The sequence below is a fragment of the Erinaceus europaeus genome, chromosome 8, assembly GCF_950295315.1.
Source record: "Erinaceus europaeus chromosome 8, mEriEur2.1, whole genome shotgun sequence".
NCBI classification, from domain to species: Eukaryota; Metazoa; Chordata; class Mammalia; order Eulipotyphla; family Erinaceidae; genus Erinaceus; species Erinaceus europaeus.
This window is the reverse complement of record NC_080169.1, coordinates 114,784,269-114,802,049: the sequence shown is the minus strand read 5'-3', so window position 1 is coordinate 114,802,049 and position 17,781 is coordinate 114,784,269. Positions and strand designations below refer to the sequence as shown.

The following is a 17,781-nucleotide window of genomic DNA, read 5'->3' as shown; positions in this document are numbered from 1 at the left end:
AATAGGACTGAGAGAGACCTGAAAAATCTGCTTCACCACTTGTGAACCCTCCCCTACCCCCCCCCCGCATTGCAGGTGGGGATCAGGGTCTTGAACCTGGGTCCTTGTGCACAGTAATAGGTGCAAGCAAGAGACTAGCTTTTAACTGTTCTCATCATACACATACGCAGAATATAACCTCTGTGTGAAGTGATGAAGATGTTAGCTAACAATACAGAAGTAATCTTGTAGCAGCATGCAATCCCATGAAATTAACAATTAATTCATCTTAAACTTTTACAGTGTTATATGGCAACACGGTCTCCAATAAAAACAGCTTGATTGAAGTGTAATTGACACACAAAATAAATCACACACATTAAAAACTGTTTTGACATATGTATGCAAAAAAGGTTGGAATCATCACAGCAATCAATATAATGAGTGCAGTCATTATAAAGCCACACTTTAATTCTTGCTTCAAATATCCCCCCTTCCATCCTAAGAAAATAAAGTTCAGCTATCCTTTGATAAGATTTATTTATTTATTTATAGACATTGAAGCAAATGGGGCAAAATGTCATGGATTAATTTATGTCTGGCCTATTTCCATCACTATAATAACTTGAAACACACCCTATGTTATTAAGTACACCTTTTTAAGGCAGCTAAAGTGGGAACTTTCTAAAATGCTTACATAATGTGTTTTACTTTTGGAAGATTCACAACTCCATCTATAAAATTTATTGTGCTAAGTTATACATCACTGAAAATAGACATTTCTCTGTTCACCGTGGTAACTTTTAAGATTTTTTTTCTGAGATTCAATCAAGGATATGTTGATTTTTAAAGTTTTTTTAAATTAAATTAAATTAATTATTGGATAGAGACAGAAATAAATCAAAAGTGGACAGGGAAATAGAAAAGGAGAGAGGCAGAGAGATACCCAAATCTCTACTTCGTCACTCATGAAGCTGTCCCCCTGCAGGTGGGGATGAGGGGCTTGAACCTGGGCCCTTGCTCACTGTACTGTATGTATGTAATCAGGTGTGCCACTGTTGGGCCCTGAAAGTGCTGACTCTTTTAGCTGAGCTCTTTTCATTATCACCTTCATCTCCTCCTCCTCCTCCTCTACCTCCTCCTCCTCTTCCTCTTCCTCCTCCTCCTGTCTCCTCCTCCTCTTCCTCCTCTTCCTCTTTCTCCTCCTCCTTTTTTTCATAGCACTGTTCAGCTCTGCTTCATGTCAATGACAGACACAAAGTCTGAGACCTATGATTTCTCAGGCATGAAAATCTGTTGTATAGAATGCTTCATCAATCATTTATATGTCATCTTTGAAGAGATGTGGATTCCTAGTGCTGGCAATGAGCCTCAGAAATAACCCTGGAGGCAAAAAAGAGATAGGAGAGAGGGGGGAGGGGGAGGGGGGAGGGGAGGGGGAGGGGAGGGGGAGGGGGGGAGAGGGAGAGGGAGAGGGAGAGGGAGAGGGAGAGGGAGAGGGAGAGGGAGAGAGAGAAGAGACTAGAGTATCCTCTAGTGCCATGCCAATTCCATGTCCTGGTTTTTCTGAAACTGAACGAGGACTGCAGTATGTTGTTAAAATTCGGTGGCTCTAGCCGGCCAGGCTAGCTTCACGGGCGGGTAACAGAGACGACCAGAGACATACGGCTGGGCAGGGAAGCTGTATTTCTTTATTCAGGAACAACGATTCATAAACTAAACCAAACTAATCACCAAACAAAACTCCGCTGTCTCTTTGTGGCGGAGCAAGCACTCTCTCTTACTCTGAAACTCTGGAACTCCGGAACTCTGGAACTCTGCAACCCTCTCTTGGGGTTCCCAGGGGTGGGGCCAAGTGGGCCCGCGAAACTAACTGGACTGATCCAATTTTCTTGGCGGGGGAGAACTAGAACAACCCAATGTAAAGCATACAACAGCAGTAAGGCATGTGCCCTACCCCATGAGCTACCTCTGACCCCTCTAAATATCTTTGGGTGTTTTGTTTTACTTTTTTTGACTAGAGCACCACTCAGCATTAGCTATCAAAACTGGGACTTCTTATTTCAAAGCTAGTGCTTTACATCAAACCTGGCCCCCCTTCTCTGCAGACTTGTGTACTAACACTGGTTGTACATGGCCACAAATTTATAATTATTTTGTCTGAACCATGACTGCATGGCAAACCAGCTATCCCACCACTGAAGTGATGTCTTTTCTTTTTTATTTATAAAATGGAGATATTGTCAAGATCATAGGATAAAAGGAGTATAATTTCAAACAATTCCCACCACCAGAACTCTTTATCTTATTCCCTCTCCTTGAAAGCTCTCTATTCTTTATCCCTCTGGGAGTATGGACCCACGATTCTTTATCCCTCTGGAAGCATGGACCCAGGATCATTATGGGGTAGAGAAGGTGGAAGGTCTGGCTTCTATAATTGCTTCCCCACTGAACCTGGGCATTAACAGGTTGATCCATACTCCCAACCTGTCTCTTCCTTTCCGTAGTGCAGCAGGGGTCTGGGGAGGTGAGGCTCCAAGACACATGTTGAGGTCATCTGCCCAAAGAACTCCAGTTGGCATTATGGTAGCATCTGGAAACTGGTGGCTGGAAATAAAAGATATAAGGCAGAACAAACTGTTGACTAATCATGAACCTAAAGGCTGGAATATTGCAGATGAAGATTTGGGGTCTCCATTTTTGAAAAAGCTAGTAGGTCTATTTTAGGTATATTCCACTTCAAAGGGCCCATGACTTTGCTAGTTTTTGCCTGAGTCTGACAGCTAACATGCAGATGGATGCAAGGTATATTTTCAAACATGTCCTTTGACTGCCACCTGGCTATGGTGGGAGAAACTGCAGAGGATATAGACTATATGAATACATTTTCAGTGGGTTCAATGTTGAGAGATACAGGAAAAGTCTCTTATGCCCCTTCCACCCAGATGGCCCCTAGTTTTGTGCAATCTGCATTTATAGTTGTGCTCAGTCAGCTCCAGGAGGTTCTGGCTCATCAAACCCCAGTGGTCACATAAGAGGCAGAATGAAGTTGTATTCTGTGTCAAACAATCATCATCATATCAGCTCCTGTAGACCAAACAGTGAAATCTTCTCATTTTATAACCTTTCATTTAAATCATTTAACTTTACTGAATACCCTACAGAGGAGGATAGACATTAATCTTTTTTTTTTTTTCCTCCAGGGTTATTGCTGGGCTCGGTGTCTGCACCATGAATCCACCGCTCCTGGAGGCCATTTTCCCCCCTTTTTGTTGCCCTAGTTGTTGCAGCCTCGTTGCGGTTATTATTGCCATTATTGACGTTGTTTTGTTGTTGGATAGGACAGAGAGAAATGGAGAGAGGAGGGGAAGACAGAGAGAGGGGGAGAGAAAGATAGACACCTGCAGACCTGCTTCACTGCCCGTGAAGCGACTCCCCTGCAGGTGGGGAGCCGGGGGCTGGAACCTGGATCCTTACGCGGGTCCTTGCACTTTGCGCCACGTGCGCTTAACCCACTGCACCACCACCCGACCCCTGACATTAATCTTTTTATTACAGAACAAAACAAAAACTCAGGGTTGGGTTTTGGAAGCATATTCCCTGATTCCAGTTTTAGTATCTGTAGATTATACTCGGATCTTAAGAGAAAGAATGGAGCTTTGTAATATCTGAGTCAGTGTTGAAATCCTACAGCAGAGTGTTGGAATGAAGAGCTTGGGATCATAAATCAGTTGTGGTCCTGAAGATGGAACAAGCAGTAGATCTCTTGGCATATAAGAATGCTGTTCCCAGATTGAAGACTGGCAATTTACATGCAGGAGTAGTCTCTCTCTCTCTCTCTCATTAAATAAAACATATCTTTAGAAAAATAAGGATCACAATACAAAGCTTTATACTTCTCTGGATTACAACTATGAATTTCCTGAATGGGGATGACGTATCTGCATGTTTCATTCTTCTTTTCCAAGGGGAATTATGATTGAGGCCTTACAATTGCTCCTACTTCGTCTTTGTCCCCAGGGGCTGGTTAGGCTTGCTGAAGAGAGAGAAATATTCACACTAAATGATTCAGGTGAACCTGTAGTAGTCACCTTTCTGTAGGGTGTAAGGAAGTTGTGTTGAAGGCACAACTACTAGACATGGCTTATCATTGTGGTAAATTAGTAGCTATCTCTCAACTTAAAGTGGTGTGTTTTGTTTCTTTATCAACTGGGTCTCACAGATAATTCTGTGAAGACTTTTGGTGTGTTTTTGTCATTTCAAAACTCTTTGTCCTAAGCCATGCCTATCATGATAATTTGAGAGGATCTGTGGGCCAGTTTCTATGGGAGGTAGCAGCTGGAACCACAACAGTCAATCTGTCCCTGTTTTATGAGACAAGGTGGGAACAGGGCATTTCAGATGTCTTCCTGGGGTTCAGAGGAAAGTGAGGAAGTCAGTGAGTTTGCACACTGACAGCAACTGGTCCAGTATCACTGTGATAGATTTTGGGAGGAGCAGAGATATGTCAACGAGTCTTCTAGCTCTGCAGGATGGAACCTGAAGGTGGAGAATGTTCCGTTGGGTCTTTCAGCTGAGAGCCTTTCTTTGGGCATCCCTGCCTGGGCTATAATCTTTTGGTACTGGAAAGAAACCAGAAAACTCTAATTCTGGCTGCAGATTCTTCCGGTACCAGTAAACAAATCCATGACCCGAAATTGGCTCGCATCTCAGAGTCACCTCTTGTCCCTTCCATGTGACTCTGTGGCTGGGCTTCTGTGTGATTCCAGAGTCTGTGTGTCCTACAGGAAAAGACGGAAGTTACAGAGTGAAATTTGTCTTAGGAAAGCATCCTCCTGATAAATGATGCTGTGCCTGAAACTCACCTGCCCCCAGAAAACAGAGGTTCACCCAGAAGAGGAGCCACATGTACATGGCGGGCACTAAGGGTCCCTAGTTCACCCCCAGAATGGTTTCAGAAGTACAGCAGCAACAAGGAATGGAACTTCTGGGCTCCACTGGTTCCATAAGGGTGAGCTGTTGATGACATCACAGTCCCTCACACCACCTCACAGCCTCAGGGGCACCTTCTGCAAGAGATGGAGAATCCTAGATCATATTTGTTTACTAAAGTGACTGGTGGGATTTGGGATATATAGGGAATTCGGACTGTAATGAACTCATCACAGGAGTGGCAAAAGGAGAGGGCAGGAAAGCCAGAAGGGGGCTGGCACAGGTTCAAGTACTCAGCTCTATATGGAGACATGTACTGTGGTGGATCTTCATGACATTATGATGTGGCACTCAATGTCTTTTTCTCTCTCCTCCTCTCTCCCTCTCTAGTTCTCTCTGTCAGTGTGTGTGTGTGTGTGTGTGTGTGTGTGTGTGTGTGTGTGTGTGTGATGGAGAGAGAGAGAGAGACCAAAAACTGACCACCAGTACTGGTGTAACAAAGCAGGCACCCAGCCCCAGTGATAATCCTGGTGGATAAAAAAAAAATAGAGTAAAAAGAAAAGATAATACATATATGGTACAGCCCTACCCTAGAGTCACTATTTTATTAGTCTTTTAAATAATCTTATCAAGAGATATAAAACTTTAACATGAATAAACAGCACAAAGAGCTTGGTGAAATTAGATACCTATTTCTATAACTCACTTCCCCATATTTAGATTCTGTGTTAGGACAGACCTGTTTACCTTACTGTGGCAAGTTTTCTCAGACCACACTTTATTGCATTAGATATTTTAAATGCATTATATTAAGAAAAGAAGACAACTTAGCACATTGAATTAAAATACAAAAATAAGCAAAGAAAGCAGAACAAAAGGAAGTTTTCTATGGATGGAAAAATTTAGTGGGAAGACTAAGGTTCTGGAAACCACATTATAAAACTGAGTATACAAAAAACAATATGTAATTGAAAACTAATATAACTGAAACTATGGAAAATAAACTTCTTGGGTGCAAGGATTAGTCAATACTTGAAACAAGCTTACTTTTTAAAAGAGACAAACAGGAATAAAAATAAAACCAAACATTTGTTTGAGATGCATATAACTTCAATAAGTGTATAATTTTAATTATTAAGGAAATTATTTCATTAGCATGGAGATAATTTCTGTAAAACTGATAATGGCATCCAAGTGACCAAGTAAACCAATCAATTCCTCAATGTGGAGACATAAGCTTTGCCACCAAGTGTCAAACTGAACTAGGAGAGAAACAAAATTTGGTACCAATTAACATTTCTTGAGCATTAGAAAAGTAATTTGAAATAAAAAGTCAGAGTTTCTGTTTGAATGATTTTTTTTCCTGAAAGAATAAGAACCAGTAAACTGTTCTGTTTGTGTTGAATGAAGAGCAGATATGATGAGAGAAGAAGTGGTAGGTAGTGTAAGAGTGACTAGTTTTAAAGAGGCAGAGCATTATTTTACTTTATTTCTGTATTTACTTACTTATTTTTTATTGCCAACAAGGTTGTCACTAGGGTTTAGGGCAGGTGCTACAAATCCTGGCAGCCACCCCCCCCCTTGTTTTTCTGTTTATTTCTCTCCTTTGAAAGGAATTTACTTCTACAAAAAAATCTTTATTTGCATTCTAAGTCTTTTTTTAATCTATCCGTATTAATTGGATAGAGACAGAAGAAATTAAGAGGGTAGAGAAGATGTTTTAAAGTGTTTCAATCAATTTTTTACTTGTCTTATTTCTTTCTTTATTTTCTTTAATTAACCCATTATCTTGCCAATTCTGTTTCTATCTCACTTATTGTTATTTCTCCACTTTGTTGTTTACCAAAGCTCAACTATTTTGTTATCTTGTTCAAATACTGTATTAGCTAGTTATGCTCTTAGCTCAGCTATTTCAGCATTTAACTTTCCAATTACCTTAAGATAGCTAGTGGTTTCTTTCTTTTAGAATATCGCTTGTTTCTGATGACATTACCATTAAAAGTTTTCCTCATTCCCATGATTAGTGGGTTGGTAGGTGTTTGAATGTTATTCTTATTTGCTTCCAGCTCATTGGGATTTTTGCTGGGCTTTTGTCCTGGTTCGTTTCTGTAATGTTTTTCTTTGGTTTGACCATTGTATTTGATGTAGTTTGCAATTTGTGTCCTGGATGTTGCTTTTTATATATGAAGGTGGTGGTTTCTGTATCCCTGAAGCTTTGGTATGTTTCAGGACTGGGCAGACTGTTAGTTTAATAACAGCTGCTTTTAGAAGATGGGAGATAGGGTCTCTGTGGCTGAGTGAGTTTCTGAAGAATCCCTGGTTGTCTTTTGTTGAGTTTTCAGGTGGTTTTATTTTTTGTTGTTTTTCCTACTTTATGAGGAGAGTAATATGAAAAGGCTCTTACTCCACAGCCACACATCTAGACCCACATAAGTCTTTTTGAATAAATGTTCTTTAAAAATATTCCTAGGTGAGGTATTGTGGGACCATATGGTAAGTTTATTGCTAATGTTTGCAGTAGTCTCAAATCTATTTTCCATAAGGACTACACTAATATACATCCTGACCAAAAGTGTAGAATATTTCCCTACTTGCCATATACTTGTCATTATTTGTTTTCTCTGTAATTTTAGGTTTAGGTTATTCTCACAGAGATGAGGTGCTCTTTCACTATCTTGATTTTCATTCATGTGACAATTAATGGCTTTGAGAGATTTTTCATATGTTTGTGGTCATATGAATTCCTTCTCTAGAAAGGTGTCTCTTTAATCCCTTCCCCAATTTTCTCTTTTTTATATTTATTTTTTTTTGTTTATTTTCTCTTTTGTTGCCCTTCTTGTTTTTTATTGTTGTAGTACTGATTGTTGTTAATTGATGTCGTCGTTGTTGGATAGGACAGAGAGCAATGGAGAGAGGAGGGGAAGACAGAGAGGGGGAGAGAAAGACAGACACCTGCAGACCTGCTTCACCGCCTGTGAAGCGACTCCCCTGCAGGTGGGGAGCCGGGGGCTCAAACTGCCCAATTTTCTTTAATTAATTTTTGTGAGTTCTTTATGTACCTTGGTTATTAATCCTTTGATGTGTGGCATATAAATATCCTTACTTGTTCTATAGGGCGTCTTTCTGCTTTGGTGGTGGTTTCTTTTGCTGAGTAGAAGCTTTTCATTTTGATATAGTCCCAGTAGTGCATCTTTCTCTTCCCCTTTTCTTTGGCTCAAGAATGTGAATATACTCTTAAACTGATATTATGTAGTGTTCTTCCTATGTTTACCCTATATATTTTATGGTTTCTGGTGTAAAAATTAAATATTTGATCTATTTTATTTTACCTTTGTGTATGCTGCTTGTGATGGTTTTGTTTCATTTTTAGCATAAGACCTCCCAGTTTTCCCAATATAATTTGTTAGATAAAATTTTTTTCACATAACAGTCTATGCACCTTAGTTACAGATTAACTCCATAAATGTATAATCTTATTTGGGGTATCACAACTCTATCTCATTGATCTGCCTTTTTAGTTTTGTAACACACACTTCTGATTTCTAGATCACTGTGTTAAATTGTAAGACACAGAGTATGATGTTTTTATTTTGTTCTTTTTCTAAGAATTTCTTTGGTGATGTTTTGATATTTTGTGATTCCAAATAAACTTCTGTAGCATTTCTTATATTCCAATAAAGAAGTTCATATGGATTATTATAGGAATTTCACTGGTTGATTTCTGTCTGTCTGTCTGAAAAAGTCATTATGGTGTGATAAAGGCCTAGAAGTGACAAAAAAACAAGGAAAGGAAAAGGCACACACACACACACACACACAAAAAAAAAAAAAAAAAAAACAGGAAACAGAAAACAAACAAAAAATGGACTAATCAGTCTTCATTTGATCTAATGTTATTTAAAAAAACTAAGAAATGTAAAACTCAATTTTCTTTTTTTTAATTTTTTATTTATAAAAAGGAAACATTGAAAAAATCATAGGATAAGAGGGGTGCAGCTTAGTACAGTTCCCACCACCAGAACTCTATTTATCATCCCCTCCACTGATAGTTTTCCTATGGACCCAAGATCATTGTGAGATGCAGAAGGTGGAAGGTCTGGCTTCTGTAATTGCTTCCCCTGCTGAACATGGGCATTGATAGGTTAATCCATACTTCCAACCTGTCTCTCTCTTTCCCTAGTGGGGAAGGGCTCTGGGGAAGCAGAGCTCCAAGACACATTGGTGGGGTTGTCTGTCCAGGGAAGTCTGATCGCATCCTGCTAGCATCTGGAACCTGGTGGCTGAAAAGAGAGTTAACATACAAAGACAAACAAATTGTTGACCAATCATGAACCTAAAGGCTGGAATAGTACAGATGAATTGCTGGGTGGTCCTCCATTTTGTATATAGCTAGTAGGCATATTTTAGTTATATTTCAAAGGGCCTATAGATATACTAGTGTTTTTTGTTTGTTTGTTTGTTTTTTGCCTGAGCCTGAAATCTGATATGCAGGTGGATCCTAATATTTTTCTGGGGAGATGATACCATGGCTGGGAAAAGTACCAGAAAGCTGGATCAGGGAAAAGAGTAGCTCCATAATATGGGAAAGCAGTATAAATATTGTTGACTGTAAACTCCAATGATTTGATGTGATCTGGGCCCATAATCAGCTTAGGAGCCTGTGTGACCTCTACATCCCTCTAGATCTGAGCTCACATTCTATGGTCATGAGTAGGAACATTCCAAGCTGCCCCAGTATCAACCCATCTTCCTCAGGTGTAGCATAGAGTATGTTGTCCATCCTCCCTTTGGAGGATGGAACATTCTCTACCATTGTTGATCCAAGTTGAGGGCAAGGTCCTATGAGGGCCCACAAAGGGGTCCATTTGGTTGTTCCTGATGGAAATGACTGGTAACAATGGAGAGAGTGATTTATTTGAGGTCTAGGCCCATCATGTCTGTTTGGGAATCTCAGGACTCCCCAATTAGGGCCCCAGCTGGTGGAATGGCCTGATAGTGACTAAAAAGTCATTGTTAAAGTATGCCAGTCTCTTGCCGTTATTCAGCTTTTGCAGTCCTTGCTTTGATAAGATTAGCTTTGGAGTGAGTGAGGGAGGTATAACACAAAGTAGGTGAGAAGTGTATCTAAGTCTAAGTGGACACATTATTTCATTATGAACTTGATACTGACTCACTACAGACTACTGTGTAATTTTGATTTCAGGTATATATTTTGCCCTAATTTATGGATACATGTGAACATATGCTCTATCTTATGTGTCCTGGCCTATATCTAGGTTTTGGGACTTTGTAAGGAAGTGAACCTCCTGGAATGGAATTAGAGAATACCTTGAAAGGAAAGGGCTCACCCAAGTGATGAGGGTGAAGGGTTGGCATTCCATGCCTGATGTCTCTGTACACAGTCTGAAGTGAAGCATGCTGAGATGGTAGTCGTTGCATTGATTAGGCTGGAATCGGCGGATGCAATATCATTTGGCCTGACTTGAGAGAAGCATGCAGGGAAGTGAGCCCCACCCCAGGTTCCAACATTGGGAAAAGCATAGGCTTTATAGAAGAAGTGGGAGATTGCTGTTGTCGTAGGGTTTAAGAAGCCAATAGATAATTATTGTAGTAATCACATTGGCAATTTGGTTAACTTTGAAAAATCCCTTTGTTATGATTTGCTGTATCATACACACCCTGCCATATTTTATGTCCTTTGACATTATTTGCAGATAGCTATGCCATTGTTGCTTTTGTTCTCCCTGGACTAAGCTTTTAAGAGAATCAACATATCAAAGACATTAATTTATTTTCATAGGTACATATAGTCAGCAAATATCTTAACTTCATTTATTATGAATATGGTGTGATATCTTGTTTTCTAGCTAAGAAATTTCCTTCACTAAAATCCTTTATCTCTAAAGGTGAAGTAATAGGCATCCAGATCATAATAATTCAAACTTCATGGCTAATGTTGAGATTTCCAAGTGAAAATTTCTGAGTAATATAGGATCATATCCTAAATTTCAATCTAGCATGAAAGCTCACTGTCTTTCTTAGTGCAGCTGGAAGGTTGACGTGTAAATCAAACACCTACCTACTAAGTGGTCTATGAAAATAGAGAAGTCAATGCATAATATAAGAAAGTAATGCAGCCAATAAGGTGGAGGAAAGAATGAAAGCTATCAAGTTAACAAGGTCCTGATTCCAGATTTTCATTCCATGTCAGTCCTGATAAATTTTAGTATTCTTGCTTTGTGATTATGTGGATACTCATTTAATCATGTTTTAAATCAAACTTTGAAAGCTGACTTTAGTTCATTTCAGTTCATTTCTTTGCAACCTAGTTCTCCACATGTTTCCTGAGCTGAGCTCAGGGTGAGTTCATACATTAAGATGAGGCAACATTTAACACTGTGGATTCACTGCTGGCACAGAAATACACTGCAGAATCCTGCAGCTCTGTGGACTGGATCTCTAGCCTACCTGTAGGACACTCAGCTACAAATCTTTCTTTGGACATCTCTCCTTCATACAATACATCTTCATTCTGAAAGGAAATCAAGAACTTAAACTCTTTTCCAGGAATCAGTTGATACCAGTAAACATAGTCACATCCTTTGATTGGCACACAGCTCACACTGGCTTTCTGTCCCTTTCCTTTGACCAGTTGTCCCGGAGTCTGGACAACTTCTGCACAAAGTGAGCCTGTGAATAAAGCAGATAAAGAAGGGTTTCAATCCATAAATCATGCTAATGCCATAAAGGAAAGGCTTAGAGCAGGTATCAGACATTTTTATAGCAGGAACTTACTTGCTCCCAGGATAAAGAGAGGACAGTGCAGCTGATAGACATGGGGAGCATGGCAGAATGAGGACAAAGCACGTAGCAGACTTTCTCTGAGGATGATTCTTCCCTAGGAGTAGTTGTTCTGTGATGTGACCCCTTTAAAGTATCCTAGTCTTTGGTGCACTGCCCTATGTGTGTTGTTCTTCTAGCGTTTGCCCTTCTTCCATAGCCAGTCAACAGCGTCAGGTTGAGCCTGATGTAAAGTTTCGAGACCTCCTTTGAATCTGGAGAGGTGGCAGTCGTTGACTATGTGGGTCATAGTCTGTCTGGAGCCGCAGGGGCAGTTCGGGTCGTCTTTGGCTCCCCAGCGATGGAACATAGCGGTGCACCGGCCACGGCCTGTTCGATAGCTATTGAGGAGGGCCCAGTCATAACGTGCTAGGTCAAAGCCGGGTTGAAGCTTGCAGGAGTCTGTGATGAGGTGTTTGTTCTTGACCTCAGCTGACTGCCAACTCTGTTTCCAAGAGACTGGAACAGAGAAGTTCAGTGTAGGTGTAGGGGACCAGATTGGGTGACGAGACTTCAAGCGTTGGACAGGGTGGGCGAAGATATCCGCGTATATTGGCAGGTCCGGTCAAGCGTAGACGTGGGAAATGAACTTAGATGATGCCGCATCCCGACGAATATCTGGCGGGGCGATGTTGCTAAGAACTGGCAGCCATGGAACCGGGGTGGAACGGATGGTTCCAGAAATTATCCTCATGGAGGAATATAATTTGGAATCGACCAAGTGGACATGGGGGCTATGGAACCATACTGGGGCACAGTATTCTGCAGTGGAATAGCATAATGCCAGAGATGATGAATGTAGTGTGGAAGCACTTGCGCCCCATGAGGAGCTGGCCAGTCTTGCAATGATGTTATTCCTCGCACCCACCTTTGCTGCAGTTTTTATGAGATGTTCGTGAAATGACAGAGTGCGATCAAGAGTAATGCCAAGATAGACTGGCTGGGCTTTATGCCGGATTCTCGTATCGCCACGCTGCACATTAAGCTCACGCGAGGCCAAGGCATGGTGTAGATGGAAAACAGATGATACCGTTTTTGCAGTGCTAGGGATTAGTTGCCATTTTTTACAGTAATCAGATATCAGAGACATGTCTTTCGTGAGTGTTTCCTCGAGGATGTCGAACTTTGATGCCTGAGTTGCACAGCAGATGTCATCGGCGTAGATGAACTTCCTTGAAGAAGTTACTGGGAGGTCATTGATGTAAATATTAAATAGCATAGGAGCCAGAACAGAGCCCTGTGGGAGGCCACTTGAGACAAGTCTCCATCTGCTAGACTTGTCACCCAGATGCACCAGGAATCTTCTGTTTATGTGTGTAAGAAAGATTGACTATATGAGTCAAACATACTACCCATGGTAAAGCAGACAGTCTAGCAGAGTGATTTTTTTTACAACAAGGAAAGTGAATTAATATTTGCACAAAGGGTGGCATACTCAGTAAAGCTTATGTGTTTTCATGTGCAAGAACCATTGTTCAAGCCCAGATCCCACATGGCTAAAGGAAAAAATGTCTTCTAGGACCATGGAATCTATGAAGGAACTAGAGCCCATCAATAACCACGGTGGAAAAAAATAAAGAAAAAATGTATCTCCATAATTTCACATATTAAAGAGAAAACTGAGTGTGGCCAGTTTTCACATTATAGAGGCTGAGGCTGAACGTTAGAGAGGACAAAGTGAAATCTTGAGGAAGAGGATCAGAAGATGAAGCTATGGAAGGAATCAGGACTCTTCACAATGAACATTACCAACATTTATCTTAACAACATGAGTGCATCTTTCTGAGTATGTACACGGGAAGTATAATAACCAACAGAACTTCAGGGGGAAGAGTTTAACTCTGAAAACACAGGAAGGGAATCCCTAAGGCTTTTGTTTGTATTTCCAGTGCTTCCTGTTTAATTGTGTTTCTTTTCTTCTCTTTAATTCCCATTCCTATGTAACTTTCTCTTACTCTCATATAAAATAATGAAAAAAGTAGGATCCACAGAAAAAGAAATAGCAGCAAGCCAGAATGCGTGTTCAAAGCACAAAAAATATATATGATTCATTCTCATACACATATGTGTACTTCACTGGGTTGAACACTATTTATTTTTATTTTGTTAGATACAGGGACTAATTCATAAGGAAAGAAAAGAGAGAGAGAGAGAGAGAGAGAGAGAGAGAGAGACCTGCAGTAATGTCTCTCCATTTGTGAAGCTTACTTCCTGCCCTACAAGTTTGGATCAGGGGCTTGGAGAAGTGAGGTTTTAACCTAGGTTCTTGCACATGTGTGTACTCTACCAGATATGCCATCATCTAGTCCTGACATTATTCTTTTCATTCAAGTTTTCTTAATTAGTTATTATTAAAATTTAATTTTTTCTACCCTAAATGTTGTTCATACACATCTGTTGATCTCCTTGCCCATAGAGGAGAGGATTCTGCTGCTCTGCTGTAGGATAAACTATGCCATTTTAACCGCCTTCTTCATCACACCTTTGGAAGCTCCCCAGGTGCCAAGATCAGACAGCACCCCTGTGCAGATGAAACTTCTGCTTCTTTATCCCAGGGTCTGACATTTTATGTAGACATCAGCTGCGGAGAATTTCTGCTATTCCCTTTAGTTGGGAAGAGGTAATATCTACACAATTTGATGAAGCTCACTATCGCCTCTTGGTGGTTTTATTTGGCCATTTCACTCAGGAGTTATCAGTTTGCTAGACTGGCCCCATGTGTGGAATCACTGACTGTGAGAAGAATCTCCAGAGACATAATTCCAAGATGACATGTTACCAAAGGAAAAAAGAAAAAGCAAGAAGGATAAATGAGTTAGCAGAGATGTGAAAAAGATGTTGTACAATAATCCCACAAGTAATGTTCCACCTTTTTATTGTAATGTTTTATTGTAGTGCAACCACCTCTTACTGTAATATTCATGATGGAAAAAATAGTTCCACCATTATTGGATGTAACAGTGTGAACCTCTTGTCCTGATGTGTCATTTATGTTAACGGTGAAATTTCCAATAACTCACAAAAAACTGTCAGTCAACACTTCTTTGCAATATTTGGGGAACAAAAGAGAGTTTAAAAAAGAGGAATCACATGACCAGTGCTGACTCAGGTGACAGTATTTGTTTCTCAGGATTCTTCTTAAGCTCTTGGTTAAAATGTGGTTAGTTTGTGATATTGTCGGTGACTGTATGTGGCATTGTAATGAATGATTGCACTGGTGATACATCTATCTGTCCTTCAGAACTTGAGGGAGAACACACTCTCATCCTCTGAATGAGACATGTCTTAGCTGCAGACACTGATTCCTCAGCTTTGTGGATCTCATTCACTCAGGCAAAAGGTATTCACTTAGTATATACCTAGTTTTGTTGTAAATGCTGAGTATTTTAAAATGAATGAAACTAGTTGCATGGTGTATTACATCAAAAACAAAAGAATCTGGAGGAAGAGGGAGAGGGAAAGGGTGAAAAGAACCTTGGGAGCCTGATGCATAATAAAAATGGATATAAGTAGGTTGTGGATGAGAGAGTCTTCTGCAGAGAACTTTCACAGGGAGATGAGAAATTGTACCCATGTCTCAATGACTGCACTGTAAACCCTTAGTGCCCCAATGAAAGTGATAATATTAAAAATATCTAGTTTTTAACACTAGAAAAGGCTGTACTTTGTGTATTCTCTTTTAGAAAACTGCATTAGTAGATGCAAGAAACCCCCTTTGTTTCAACCAAGCTGAAGCTTTTGACAGTTTCTTTTCATAATACTGAAAATCTAGAACCAATGTATTAAAATTAATATATCTTTCAAAGTGTAGCATCTGACTTTTGGTCTTCTTATTACCATGTCACTTAAAATGTTATCTAAGGCAGATTTTTATGAAGCAAAATAGTTACATATGTTGTAAATAAATCATAGATAAATCATTTATCTTCATATAAACCTACAAATAAATTTTCATTTATTTTATTTTAATAAGAGAGAATGCAGAGAAAGAAAGATTTGGAAACAAAAATAGAAAGATACTGCTCAGTTCTTGCTTATGCTGGTGTTTGGGATTGACTCTGGAGCCTGTAGGCTGAGATGTGAAAGTCTCCTTGCATGAACACTATGCTGTCTCCACAGTCCCTCCCCTCACTCCCACTTAATTCTTAGCAGTTATAATATCCTCACCTGATGGGGGAAAAAAACATTTCAAAAAAAATTAGGTGGCATGGCATTGGCATACCTGGTTGAGTACACAGGCATACAGGTTAACATGTGCAGGGTCCAGGTTTGTGTCCTCACTTCCTACCTGTTGGGGAGATGCTTCACAAACAGTAAAGGAGGGGTATGTCTTTCTCTCTTCTTTCCTACCTGCCTTTCCCCTCTCAGTTTCTCTCTATCCTATTAAATAAAATATAAAGAGAAAATAAATAAAAAGCATGGCCACTGGGAAAGTAGATTTGTAGTGCTGGCACCGAGCCCCAGTGGTAACCCTGGTGACAATTAAAGAATAAATAATATAAAATAAAAACAAATCTATGTGTCTATTTTTTAATTGCCACTGAGGTTATTGCTAAGGTTTGGTGCTTGTGTGAGGAATATATCCTGATAGCCTTTGCCCTTTCTTCTTTCTTTTTCCTTTCTATTTCTTTCTCTCTCATTTTTTCTTTCTTTTTTTTTTCCTTCTTATAGCAACAGAGAAAATTGATAGGGGAGGGGTAGTTGGAGAGGAAGAGGAAAATTGAGACACTTTAACCACTCTTCACCTCTTGTGAAGCTTCTCCCTTTTAGATGGGGACTGGAAAGCTTGAACCCAGGCCCACACATGTACACTGTACAGGGTGTCACCCATCCTACTTCCCTAACTTAAGGAAAATATTCATGGGAGTGAGCCTATTTCCTGTCTGAACCTGTCTATTAACATATTTCTATATCACTAACAGATTTTTTTTTTTAAAAAAAAGGCTACTAAAAACAGTTCCTAGGTATTTACAAAATAAAGAAGAAAATAATGGTAGTTAATTAAGGTGGCCTTAGGGAAAAGCCACAAACTGAATAATTTGTAAATTTCACTCCATTTTCATTATTTTCACAACTGTCATTTTTGTAGGTTTCTCTTCAGATCCTGCCTGCTAAGGAGATGAAAACAGGCATCAACCCACTTCCTATTATTGTTGAAGGGGGCAAGAGGGTGTTTAGATAAGGATCTAGGAAACAGGTTTGTGAACAGAGGGGAGGCAACTATTGAGCTCTGTGTCTCTGCTGCTGGCACAGAGGTATACAGCTGCATCCCCCAAGTCTATGGAACGGATCTCAAGAGAACAGAAAGAATTGTTGGGCCGCTTGGATTGGAAGTGCTCTGAGGTGTCTCTTTCTCTGTTGAGTTGATCATCATAGTAGTAGAGCAGCAACTTTGGTGCTTGGTTCAGCCTCTGTTGGTACCAGTACATGACCTTATGTTTCTGATTCTGCAAACAACTCAAATTCACTGAGTCTCCAGTCTTGACCACCTGGTATCTTGGGTTCTGGGTGACATGTGTACCCTGACCTTCAGAGAGAGAAAGAGAAAGAAAATTCTGAGAAAAAAAAAAAAGGGTGCTTTCATAGAAGTAGGCTGAATAGAAGATAAACAGCTAGGATCAAAGACTTATCTAGCTAACTATTTCACTGATTATTTTGCCTGCAGGGTTATAGCTGAGACTCGGTGCTGGCACTACAAATCCATTGCTCCTGGTAACATTTTTCCCATTTTATTGGATAGGACATAGAGAAATTGAGGAAGTAGAGGGAGATAGAGAGAAGGAGAGAAAGAGGGACACCTAAAGATCTGCTTCACTGCTTGTGAAGTACCCTTCCTCCTCACACCCTCCATCCCCCACAGGTAGGAAGCAGGGAAGCTCAGACCCAGATCCCTGCACTGCCCTTGTGCTTTGTACTATGTTCACTTAACTAGGTGCATGATTGTCTGGGACCCATATTCATATCTCTTTACTAGAACTCACCTGCTCCAAGGAGACAGAGTGCCACATAATGGAGAAGCCAGAGATCCAT

General features: G+C 40.2%; 2 gene segments (V, D, J or C); both read right to left on the bottom strand.

The window, feature by feature from the left end:
- Nucleotides 1–4,451: 4,451 nt before the first annotated feature.
- Nucleotides 4,452–4,893, bottom strand: LOC107522461 (probable non-functional T cell receptor beta variable 17). The segment is given in 2 exon segments: nt 4,452–4,760; nt 4,845–4,893. Coding segments are annotated over 2 exon segments (358 nt in total).
- Nucleotides 4,894–10,163: 5,270 nt separating this feature from the next.
- On the bottom strand, nt 10,164–17,781 carry LOC107522460 (T cell receptor beta variable 16-like). The segment is given in 3 exon segments: nt 10,164–10,183; nt 11,320–11,601; nt 17,733–17,781. Coding segments are annotated over 3 exon segments (351 nt in total).